The sequence below is a fragment of the Trematomus bernacchii genome, unplaced genomic scaffold, assembly GCF_902827165.1.
Source record: "Trematomus bernacchii unplaced genomic scaffold, fTreBer1.1, whole genome shotgun sequence".
NCBI classification, from domain to species: Eukaryota; Metazoa; Chordata; class Actinopteri; order Perciformes; family Nototheniidae; genus Trematomus; species Trematomus bernacchii.
This window is the reverse complement of record NW_022987801.1, coordinates 1,973,500-1,985,865: the sequence shown is the minus strand read 5'-3', so window position 1 is coordinate 1,985,865 and position 12,366 is coordinate 1,973,500. Positions and strand designations below refer to the sequence as shown.

General features: G+C 36.6%; 2 protein-coding genes and 1 long non-coding RNA gene across 3 annotated transcripts in view; all 3 read left to right on the top strand.

Annotated features, from left to right (window-relative positions):
• Positions 1 to 12,366, top strand: part of LOC117498007 — a 141,306-nt gene that overhangs the window by 63,239 nt on the left and 65,701 nt on the right. The window lies entirely within an intron of this gene.
• Positions 701 to 3,977, top strand: LOC117498054 (high affinity immunoglobulin gamma Fc receptor I-like). The gene is made up of 9 exons (XM_034150114.1): positions 701 to 935; positions 1,585 to 1,848; positions 2,157 to 2,414; positions 2,801 to 2,917; positions 3,039 to 3,054; positions 3,150 to 3,241; positions 3,348 to 3,398; positions 3,536 to 3,583; positions 3,923 to 3,977. The coding sequence occupies exons 1-9, from the start codon at positions 746 to 748 to the stop codon at positions 3,928 to 3,930; spliced, it is 1,044 nt and encodes a 347-aa protein (XP_034006005.1). The 5' UTR covers positions 701 to 745; the 3' UTR covers positions 3,931 to 3,977.
• On the top strand, positions 8,479 to 8,933 carry LOC117498068. Its single transcript, XR_004557528.1, has 3 exons — positions 8,479 to 8,537; positions 8,655 to 8,687; positions 8,864 to 8,933. It is a non-coding gene; the product is annotated as an uncharacterized LOC117498068 (long non-coding RNA).

Here is a 12,366-nt window from a genome sequence, read left to right as displayed (position 1 = left end):
AGACTGATGTAACCGGTCTGTGAGAGCAGAATTCTTGTTGGTTGCAAGGGGATCAAATACTTATTTCCCACAGTTAAATGCAATACATTTTTATCTTTTATATAATGTCAATTTCTGAATTTTTTATAATCTTTGTTATATTCTTACTCTCATTGTTAACATAAACCTACCATTAAAATGATAATCAGTAAATTATTTAAATTTGTTAACGTTTGAACAGCTCCACTGATGCTGTAAAGGCAGGTGACGTATACTGTACAATCCTGTGCTTTGTGTTATCACAAAATCATGAATATTAAAATAAGAACAAGAAGACAGGGATCAGCTTCTTACATCAAAGCATTAACATAAAGATAATATTTTACCAACAAACCTTGTTATACTTTATAACCTGTGACAAATGGATTGTTTTCACATTGACAGTATCTGACTGTAAGTCATTTATCATCAGTTGACTTTTGTTTACTGTATATACAAATATAACAAATAACTAGTATTTTGGTTCTTATATTTAAGTACAGTTCACACTTACATGTTGACATACTGTATGCAGAACATATGTAGGATCCAAGGAGTGCATGTAACCCACTAATTATAAATCATAATGTTATCATTTAATCACTTTCCAACAGACACACCTCAGCCTGTCCTCACTGTGTCTCCATCATAGCCGAGTCCTGGAGCCTCAGTAACTCTGAACTGCAGGGTTGATCATCCTTCTGCTGGCTGGAGCTTCTACTGGCATATGGCTGTTCCCAAAAAGTCAGACGACTCCTACAGCTATGAGCTGCTACCTGGCAGCGAGAATGGGACTGAACAGGATCTCTTCATCATTGATGGACAAACACACACAGCAGGATATGTGTGCAGAGCAGGAAGAGGAGACCCAGTGTTTTACAGTTCGTACAGCAAACCTACATTTGTCTGGTCTGGAGGTCAGTATGTTCTTCCTTTTTCTTTCTTTCTATAGTTTGTACCACCATTAGGCCAGAAAATGTCTTTATCAAAGTTTGCCTGCTCTTGAGGTTTGTTTTGACTTTTGCATTATTGCAAAATGGAACAAAGTCACTTATTTTGGGAACTTTTCTTTTACACCAGCATCAGGTCGTAGTTCAGTTTTCAAAACTATTCTCTAAAACAGAATGATGATGAATTTATTCAGCTTCTGGACTGAATTTTAACACGAGTTAATCTCCTGACCCTCTTTTCATCCTGACACATGAGTTGTTGTTCGCCATGATTCAACCCTTAGACTTTGTAAATCCAAAACCTAATAATATAAGGCTTCTACAATACATTGTAATTACATATAACTGGTAAGTGTTTTCTTTATTTTTTTAGTTGGGAATATGTTTTAAGATATTTATTTGCTCGTTAAATGGTTTAAGACATAAACAATACATACAATTAAAAAAATGTGTGTGGGATTGAGAAACTGGTACAGTACTTTCACTTTTGTTTTCCTCCTACTTTAGTTCGTTCCCGTTTGTTTTTTCAGGGTAAGTTAATTGGCAGGTTTGCTGTACCAATGCATTGTCTTTTTCAGTTTGCATGTTTTAAATGTTCCCTCTTTGTGTGTTTCAGATATTAACTCTGCAGCGTCTCTCACAGTGAGTCCTGACAGTGTGCAGCACTTCACCAAAACGCCTGTGTCACTGAGCTGTGAGGGAAACTCCCCTGAGTGGAGAGTGAAGTGGTTTTCGAAACCTGACAACCTTCTTCCCTGTTCTATCTTGGGGACAATGACTGGATCCACATGCAAAATAACCAGTTACTGGCTCAGTGGAGTGTACTGGTGTGAGTCTGAAACAGGACAGTTCAGTAATGCAGTCAACATCACTATGAAGTGTGAGTTTTTATTATTTAAAATGGTTGTTTCTGAAGTATTTTGATGTTTTGAAATGTGAAGGGGACAAGCATTAGCCAAACTTCTCTTCTAAATGAATACAACTTTATAAAAAAGGCCAATTTGCGAAGTGAATTCCAGGGTTACTCCTCTCAAAGATCAAAGATAATATTCTATGTATTTTATTTTCCTCATACATCTACCTGACATTTCAGCTTCTGCCAGACTAGACCAGTTGTGCCTAAACGTATTCAATCTGCAAAAGCTGACGTCTCTGTCAAAGCCTTTATATTCTTTGATTTTTTTCCAGATGATGTTAAAATGATCCTGGTGAGTCCTGTCCGTCCTGTAGCTGAGGGACTTCCTGTCACTCTTAGCTGCAAGTTATATAATGAAACTGTTCTTTATGATGTGGATTTCTATAAAAATGACAAACTCATCCAGAACGATACCAGAAAGGAGCTGACCATCTCCGCAGTGTCAAAGTCAGATGAAGGCTTTTATAAATGTAAACGGAGAGATTCAGCAGATGTTTGGACGTCAACCGAGAGTTGGTTCTCAGTAAAATGTAAGTATGATAAAAAAAGTTTTTCTCTTTTGGAGATGTGTTGCGGAGTCAGAGCTAAAAAAGACAGTTCATACTGAATTCAAAGTTGTCTTAATTTCCTCTGAATTATAAAATTTAGTTTTTGTAAGAGAAATACAGTTTTCCAGTTCTGTATTCAGTCTTAAAACATTAATATGACCATGATTACATGAGCAGCATTGAAAATATAAAATATTTGAACAGGGGTTTATAGTGTGAATTTGTTCCAATAAGTGTGTAAATATTTATGATTTATGTGTAAGTGTATTTGTATAGTTGTGCATATTCCATTTTTGCTCTGGTTCTGTGAAGTGCTTTGAGGAAAGTGTTATATAAAAAATAATAATTAAGGTTATTTATATTAGCAGCTTCTCGGCCTGGAAAAGCCTCTCAATTTCCTGTCCTGTTGACTGTTGGGCTGCTTTGTGGAGTTTTACTGATAGTTCTCCCGCTGCTGTTCATGTATCGCTACAGAAAATCAAAAGGTCAGAACCTTTTCATCTGACATCAAATTAATTGAACTGTAATTACTAAAACTCTCAGATTACATGTACCGGAAACAATAATTAAAAAACAATGTTACAACGTTGTTCTTTTTTCCAACAGATTCAGTCTTCATCAGGTCGGTACAACCCTCTTTTATCTAATTTTGAACATTACAGCAGTTATATGTTAAATTCAATCCACTTCATCATCTTCATGTGTATGGCCCACAAGATCTCAGAGCACCAATCAGGGCCCTGCTACAGACCACATGATCAACCAGGATGAAATTCAAAACATGCCAGAATATTCTACTCTCCTCCATGGTCAGCCCTTGTCCGGTTTAATAATATGATTTATTTTTTAACTCTCAGCCTTAATTGTGATTAAAATGATTGGTGTAACCATGGCTTGATTTTCACTTCTCTGTAGGTGATCGTTGTCTCTATGAAACAATCGGAGGCCCTGTAGAAGCTGGAAATGGTAAAGTATTTAATTTGTGTTTAACATGAAGTAATACAAATATTACATGCAATGGTTGAGATAATTTTGTAGGCCAGCAGTGTCTAAATAAAGTACAGGAATTGTCCTTTGACACATTATTTTAATCCTTCTAACAGGTGCCAGTAATGAACCAGAAGAGAGCCTTTACATAAACGTGGCTGCAGGTAAAGTCAAGTACAAAACACTTTAATACATATACATATGAATATACTAAAAGCTTTTATTATGTGCTGTGCTGCTTGTCAGTTTCAGCAATGATCAAATCCACCAAATAAAGCTTTTATACTTTTTGTGCATTTTCATGTCTTTCTTATACAGCATGTTGTTTTCCAGACATGTTTTGGTTTAATGAAACGTTACTTAAAACATCATAACTAATAAATGGCAAATTTAAATATTTTCACACACAAATTAGTTGGCATTAACATACATTGTTGTATTCAAAAACAGTACCATGAGCAGAAATTACCCAATGACGATAACTAATTTTGGTTTTCTTCCAGATCAATAAAGACATCCTCATGGACAGAACCAATGGAGCGGATAAAAACATGAAAAGCAACATCCTTGTTTCAGCAATTGAGTGTATTTGCTGCTTTTGTGTAAATAGCGCAGTGCCTTTTAAATAACGGCCTTTGTTATTTAAAAAGGCACTGCGCTATTACAAATTATCTAATGCCTTTAATTTACCCGCAGAAGTAGTCTCTTGCAAAAGCCAAATCATCTGAAGTCACAGCGCCACCAATAGGTCAAACAAGATGTTCAGATTCAAAGGAACTGAAGCACACACCTTTTGTACAGTGTATTTGTTTCCTTTCAGATTGTTGGTGCACGTTTTTTGTTTTTTATTAATAAAAATAACTTGGATTATCTTATCTCATCTTTAATAATACAAACGTTCTGTATTGTGTTTAGCAGATTAACCAAAATAACTAAAAACATGATGGAATTTCTCATACGCTTGTCACCTATATAAAAACAACAACTCACAAGTATTATCTTTATTTCATGCTTTCAATGCAATCAAAGCAGTAAAGCCTGTCCAGGCAACACACTCTCACTCCCTAAGCGTCCAGGAGCGACGCTTGGTCAAGGTCCCGTGGCGTCAAGGTCCCGTGGCGTCCAGTTGTGACGCGCCGAGGCTCCTTCAGCTTCATAAACGGACGCAAAGAGCTTTCAACTGATTGCAATGTATTCCCATCGGCGGCGGTATTTGACGCTTAGGGAAGCACGGCATTCGTTTGTGTCGGAGGCTGTTAAAGGCAATGTGAGCATCCATTCCCATTGGATAACGGAGAATAATACACCCGGAAGTAAGTATTCCCCTTACTGTCGATTGATTTGACAGTGATATCTCCACTACTCATCAACTCAAAAACACCAGATTACTGTATCCTTGTTAATTAAACGACGGTTTTAGTGTGTGTACAATGCTTTTGTCACGTTTTCCCCTTCAATTCTGAGAAACAAGTCGTTTTCTATGAGTTTTGGATGGCCGAAGACATTACATTACCCACAATCCTCTGTAGCAACCATAGACTGTATAAAACAATTAAATAATACATTATTCCGAGTGTGCTTGCTTTTCTATTTGAAAGTCATCACATAACGGCATTGTAATACACGTTTCGGCTGCATTAAATATGACATATCTGCCGTAGTTAACTCTATGTATAGAGCCCTGATGACAAGACTTCTAGACAAACAGGAACTGCCGCCCAAACTGAAAACTTGACGTGGATCTTAAATATATAAGCAATTAAACAACATCTTACATTTCTTTTCACACAATACGTCTCCTTGCAGTATCAACACTAATTCGGCTGACTTTTATATTTGATCCAAATGGTAGATAGGCTGTATTTACGCCATAACGGTGCACAGCTGATAGAAAGGGACACCTACTGGTTAAAGCACGTTATTGCATTTCATAATTTTATTATTAGATATTAATAGGAGGATGTGCAAAACAGACAAACTAATAAGGCTTTATTTAAACATTAAAGAATACTTTAGGTTAAGGTCTTCTTTTGAATAAGAAAAAAGCTTTGGGGGTATAGAAGATGAATATGGAGGGATGAAACCCTCTCTGATGGTCACACATGCAGAGCACACAGCACACACAGTGAAATGTGTATCTACAGATAAATATTAAGCCTGACAAAGTACTTAACGTCTAATATATTGCTTTCCTGCAATGTTAACTATGTTTAAGCACTTATTTTAACTGATATTATACATATGTATTATACTCTTATAAGATGTATGTAGATAGTATAAGAAATGTGTAGAATATGACAATGTAATGGTGGAGGTACACACATTAATAGATGTCTTGTAATGCACTGTTGAGGAACCTGTGACCCAAGTTTTTCATTCATTGCATAACTACACCGTAGTTGTGTATAATATGATATGTCAATAAACCTTAGAAAATCTTGAAATCTTGAAAGGGATGTGCAAAATAGTCAATATATACAGTCTTTAATGTCAATAAACCTTAGAAAATCTTGAAATCTTGAATGGGATGTGCAAAATAGTCATTATATACAGTCTTTAATTAACTATTAGTAGAGAATAACGACGAGTAAAGAATATACTTTATAGGGATCCTATTCATATCTAATAATACAATTATAAAATGCAATAACGTGCTTTAACCAGTAGGTGTCCCTTTCTATCAGCTGTGCACCGTTATGGCGTAAATACAGCCTATCTACCAATTGGATCAAATATAAAAGTCAGCCGAATTAGTGTTGATACTGCAAGGAGACGTATTGTGTGAAAAGAAATGTAAGATGTTGTTTAATTGCTTATATATTTAAGATCCACGTCAAGTTTTCAGTTTTGGCAGCAGTTCCTGTTTGTCTAGAAGTCTTGTCATCAGGGCTCTATACATAGAGTTAACTACGGCAGATATGTCATATTTAATGCAGCCGAAACATGTATTACAATGCCGTTATGTGATGACTTTCAAAGAGAAAAGCAAGCACACTCGGAATAATGTATTATTTAATTGTTTTATACAGTATATGGTTGCTACAGAGGATTGTGGGTAATGTCATGTCTTCGGCCATCCAAAACTCATAGAAAACGACTTGTTTCTCAGAATTGAAGGGGAAAACGTGACAAAAGCATTGTACACACACTAAAACCTATCAATGTCGTTTAATTAACAAGGATAATCTGGTGTTTTTGAAGAGAAAAGCAAGCACACTTGGAATAATGTATTATTTAATTTGTTTATACAGTCTATGGTTGCTACAGAGGATTGTGGGTAATGTAATGTCTTCGGCCATCCAAAACTCATAGAAAACGACTTGTTTCTCAGAATTGAAGGGGAAAACGTGACAAAAGCATTGTACACACACTAAAACCGTCATTTAATTAACAAGGATACAGTAATCTGGTGTTTTTGAGTTGATGAGTAGTGGAGATATCACTGTCAAATCAATCGACAGTAAGGGGAATACTTACTTCCGGGTGTACAATTCTCCGTTATCCAATGGGAATGGACGCTCACATTGCCTTTAACAGCCTCCGACACAAACGAATGCCGTGCTTCCCTAAGCGTCAAATACCGCCGCCGATGGGAATACATTGCAATCAGTTGAAAGCTCTTTGCGTCCGTTTATGAAGCTGAAGGAGCCTTGGCGCGTCACAACTGGACGCCACGGGACCCTGACCAAGCGTCGCTCCTGGACGCTTAGGGAGTGAGAGTGTGTTGGTCCAGGAGGAAAACAAGGCAGAACATTTTATATTTTTCAAACCTTTTATTGTCATTAAAATAAAAAATGGTAACCAAAACCCTTTATGCACTTAAAACATTATATGTTTTCTGCTAGTATTTACACTTTATTATCTTGTATGATTTCAAAATGTGAATATATGGCACTTTGTTCCTACATTGTCCATGGGTAAACATACAGTATTCTCTATGTAAAGAGATAGAAAAAGGGAATCTACTGACGTACTACAGCCAACATTAGTTTGTCCAATTTATGTAAGTATGTTTTACTGAGAATATTCTATTTAATTTGTTCTCCAGTCACTGTGCAGTTATAATAGAAGCTTTCTTTCGATATATGACCACAAGGTGGTGTCAAACTACTTTATCTGATACTTTACCGACTCTACACAAATAGTCTTTCTAAAGTCTGGCACCAGGGTCTGATGTCATGTAAATGTAACTCCCTAACTAATAACTTTACATTTTGACTACCCACCACATTTAAAACTTCACAGCTACTGAAGTGTTGTGGTATTTATTAATTTTGATCATTATTATTGCATTAAGTCATCTATGTACAACTGTTGTGATACAAGTTTGCGCCTAGACAACAACTATTTTCCGTATTCAAATGATTGCTTTATTATGAATGATAAAGATATGAAATGTTGCCCCCTTAAAGTAGATAGAGTCTATCTCAAGGAGGGGGCAGGACTTTGTCTCTCTTCACATTCACTTCTGGTAAAGAGACTATGAGAGACTTCCTGTGGGTGAGGTTGTTTCTAAACTTAAACTTGAATTCCTCCAGAACACTCCAACACTGCATTTCAACTATTTGGTTAAAGCTGTTACACACATTTTCATACGAAATATTGGTGAGAAGGACAATGGATTATAAAGTGAGTATGACGCATGCAATTTTATCACTTAATTTGTTCTAGAAAGAACACTTTTTGACTTCATGCAGTTGTCTTTATAGCAGCATCAATAATTACTGACCATTTGTGAAGAAGCACGAGCCTACAGGATGATCTTATCTACGTCAGGAAGGATATTTTAATACCGTATGTCTCTTCATGATTAGAGGATACCTAAACCAAGGTGCAAAAAAATGTGCCGTGTTAAAATCTGTTCAGTTGTGTGAGCTTTGTGTAAAAGGGAAGGAAGCCCAGACCGTGTACTTTTTAAAAGAAGTACAAAAAACCCAGTCCTTTTCCAATATTACATTGCATTTGTTTCTCTCTAGTTCCTGATTTCTCTTCATATGCTGCAGTTTCAATCTTTCTATTTACACAAAGTAGAAAGCATTTCTCATAAACAGAGGATCAGATTATCAGTGTTGGATGTGAAGATGGGACACACTTTGCTCTCTCTACTGGGGTTTTTCTGTAAGTACTTTTCCAGTTTTAATTGCCATTGATAAAACCTTTTGAATGCCTGAGGTTATGATATGTTTGATTTCTTTAATTTCAATAATATCTGATGTAGTTTCATACTTATTACAGTGCTGAATTTACTTTACCGTGGACAAGCTCAAGGTAATTATACAATTCCCTTTTTTAAATGTTATTTACTCACTCTAGACAAACCTAACTATGTAACTCTCCAAACAGCATCCTGTTTTTCGTGTGTTCCTTTTTGTCAATTTATTATAAATGTTTTGACGAAGAAAATAAAACACATTTTACTTCATGTATCTTCTGATGGTTTCTAGATGCTGTGCTGACCATTGAGCCAAACTGGGCAACTTCTTTTCCCTGGGAGTCTGTTACCTTCAAGTGTGACATTACAGGAGACAAAGACAACGACTGGTTTTACTCAATCCAAAGGAATGGTCGAGAATTTCTCTCTTACCACAAACATGAGAGCTTTAAATTACCCTCAGCTTCAGGCTACAGTGGTGAATACCAATGCTTGTTTCAGAACGGGGGATCATCAAAGAAAAGCAATAAAATCTATCTAAATGTATCAAGTAAGTGATCAAAGTAATACCACTATGACCATGTTCAATAAAAGCATTTTTTATTTATTTATGAGCCATGTTGATATGAACACCCAGTTTGGAGAAGTTCTAATATATCATTTGTGAACTATTTTAATATGTTAACATTAGAACAGCTCCACTGGTGCTGTATAGGCAAGGGAAGTATACTGTACAATCCTGTGCTTTGTGTTATCACAAAATAATGAGTATTAAAATAAGTACAAAAAGACAGACATGGATCAGCTTCTTACACCAAAGGATTTACATAAAGATAATACTTTACCAACAAACCATGTTGTACTTTATAACCTCTGTCACATGGATTGTTTTCACATTGACAGTATCTGACAGTAAGTCATTTATCATCAGTTTACTTGTTTTGCTCCATATAAAATAAAATAAAAACTAGTATTTTGGTTTTTATATTTATGGACAGTTCACCCTTAAAATTGCTTTATACGTTTGTAGAAAATATGTAGGATCCAAGAAGTGCATGTAACCCACCAATTATAAATCATAACTTTATCATTAAATCACTTTCCAACAGACACACCTCAGCCTGTCCTCACTGTGTCTCCATCATGGCCGAGTCCTGGAGCCTCAGTAACTCTGAACTGCAGGGTTGATCATCCTTCTGCTGGCTGGAGCTTCTACTGGTATAAGGCTGTTCCCAAACTGTCATACAACTCTTACAGCTATGAGCTGCTACCTGGCAGCAACAAAGTGACTGAACAGGATCTCTTCATCATTGATGGACAAACACAAACAGCAGGATATGTGTGCAGAGCAGGAAGAGGAGATCCAGTGTATTACAGTTCGTACAGCAAACCTAAGTTTGTCTGGTCTGGAGGTCAGTATGTTCTTCCTTTTTCTTTCTTTCTTTGGTTGGTATCACTATTAGGCCAAAACATGTCTTTATCAAAGTTTGTCTGGTCTGGAGGCATGTTGTTTCGACTTATCCATTATTGCAAAATGGAATAAAGTCACTTATTTTGGGAACTTTCTTTTGCCCCAGCATCAGGTCATAGTTCAGTTTTCAAAACTTTTCTCTAAAACAGAATGATGATCGACTGATTCAGCTTCTGGACTTGACTGAATTTGAACACAAGATAATTTTCTGACAGTAGTTGTCTTTCTCCCTACTTTAGGTCGCATTCACACCTAATAGTCCGCTTCTCTGGTGCGCACCAGACGACAGTTTGTTACATTGTTTCATTTTTCAGAAGGTTCGGTTTGCGTTCACACGGGCAAAATTCAAACGGACTATAAACTTTAAACACAAGTCATGTGCTCGGAAATGCTGTTCAACCATTGGTCAGACATTAAGGGGGTACAAACGCAAATCCCGGCAATTTCTACCGGAGACTCCGCCATGGAGCATCGGCAGGTTATTTTCATGCTGTTGTTAATCTGGAAAGCATATCATCAGACTCTAGCAGACGACACATATGATTATATAATCAGACAACGTGCGATAAAAAACATTATAACACATATAATGAGAGACGTTCTGCAGTAAGGAGGGGGTTTCACCGACGGCAGGTGGCTCTGACTTTTATGTATAGTTTTTAGTTTGATAGTTGTTTTTACTTTACACGACACTGTTCAACACATCATTCTGCTTCACTCTTTCGCTAACGATTTTGAAGACATCCGCGTTCTTGTGACACGTAAATACTACGCTTCCTATGTTTTGGTGCGGACTGCGTTCACACCAGAGATTAACCGCTCCAGAGTTCACTAGCAAGCGGTCCGAGACCACCTCTTTTAGGCGGACTAGAGTCTGGTTGTTTAGTTCACTTCAGGGGTCTCGGACTAAGTTCACACCGACCTAAACGAACCGCACCAAGCGGCTAAACGCACCAGGGTTCGATTCAACCGGACTATACAAGGCTGGTGTGAATGCGACCTTAGTTTGCTTGCCCCCTCCCAACTTTTAAATGGACAACTTTAATTTGATATTGTGTCAATCGGAATCACTTGTTTTTACATATAACATAAAAGCAACAATACCAATTATTGTTTTACAAATGCAATATATGCATGGTTTAAACATTTACTGTTTAGGCTTGTTTACAGTAATCTCTTTTTGCATGCAATGTCTTTTACAGTTTTCACGGTTTAAATGTCCCCTTTTTGTTTTTCAGATTTGAATTCAGCAGCGTCTCTCACAGTGAGTCCTGACCGTGTGCAGCACTTCACCAAAACGTCTGTGTCACTGAGCTGTGAGGGAAACTCCACTGAGTGGAGAGTGATGAGGTTTTATGAACCTGACTACCTTCTTCCCTGTTCTATCTTGGGGACAATGACTGGATCCACATGCAAAATAACCAGAAGACGGGTTAGTGGAGTGTTCTGGTGTGAGTCTGAAACAGGACAGTTCAGTAATGCAGTCAACATCACTAAAGATGGTGAGTTTTAATTATTTAAAATATTTGTTTCTGAAGTATTATGCTGTTTTGAAATATGAAAGTGACATGCAAAGTGAGTTAAAACTTTATAAAAAAGGCGAATTTGCGAAGTGAATTCCAGGGTTACTCCTCTCAAAGATCAAAGATATAATTCTATGTGTTTTATTTTCCTCATACATCTACACCTTGGCATTTCAGCTTCTGCCAGACTAGACTGGTTTTGCATAAACGTATAAAATCTGAAAAAGCTGATGTCTTTTTTTCAGATGATGATATCATCCTGGTGAGTCCTGTCCGTCCTGTAGCTGAGGGACTTCCTGTCACTCTTAGCTGCAAGTTAAAGAGAAAAACTGTTTATAATGTGGATTTCTATAAAAATGACAAACTCATCCAGAATGATACCAGAAGCGAGCTGACCATCTCTGCAGTGTCAAAGTCAGACGAAGGCTTTTATAAATGTAAACGGAGAGATTCAGCAGATGGTTGGACGTCACCAGAGAGTTGGTTCTCAGTAAAATGTGAGTATGATAAAAAACAGTTTCCTCTTTTTGAGATGTGTTGCTGAGTCAGAGCTAAAAAAAGACAGTTATTACTGAATTCAAAGTTGTCTTAGTTTCCTCTGAATTATACAATTTACTTTTTGTAAGAGAAATACATTTTTCCAGTTCTGTATTCAGTCTTAAAACATTCATATGACCATGATAACATGAGCAGCATTGACAATATAAGATATGTGAACAGGGGTTTATAGTGTCTTTTGTGAATTTGTTCCAATAAGTGTGTAAATATTTATGATTTATGTGTAAGTGTATTTGTATAGTT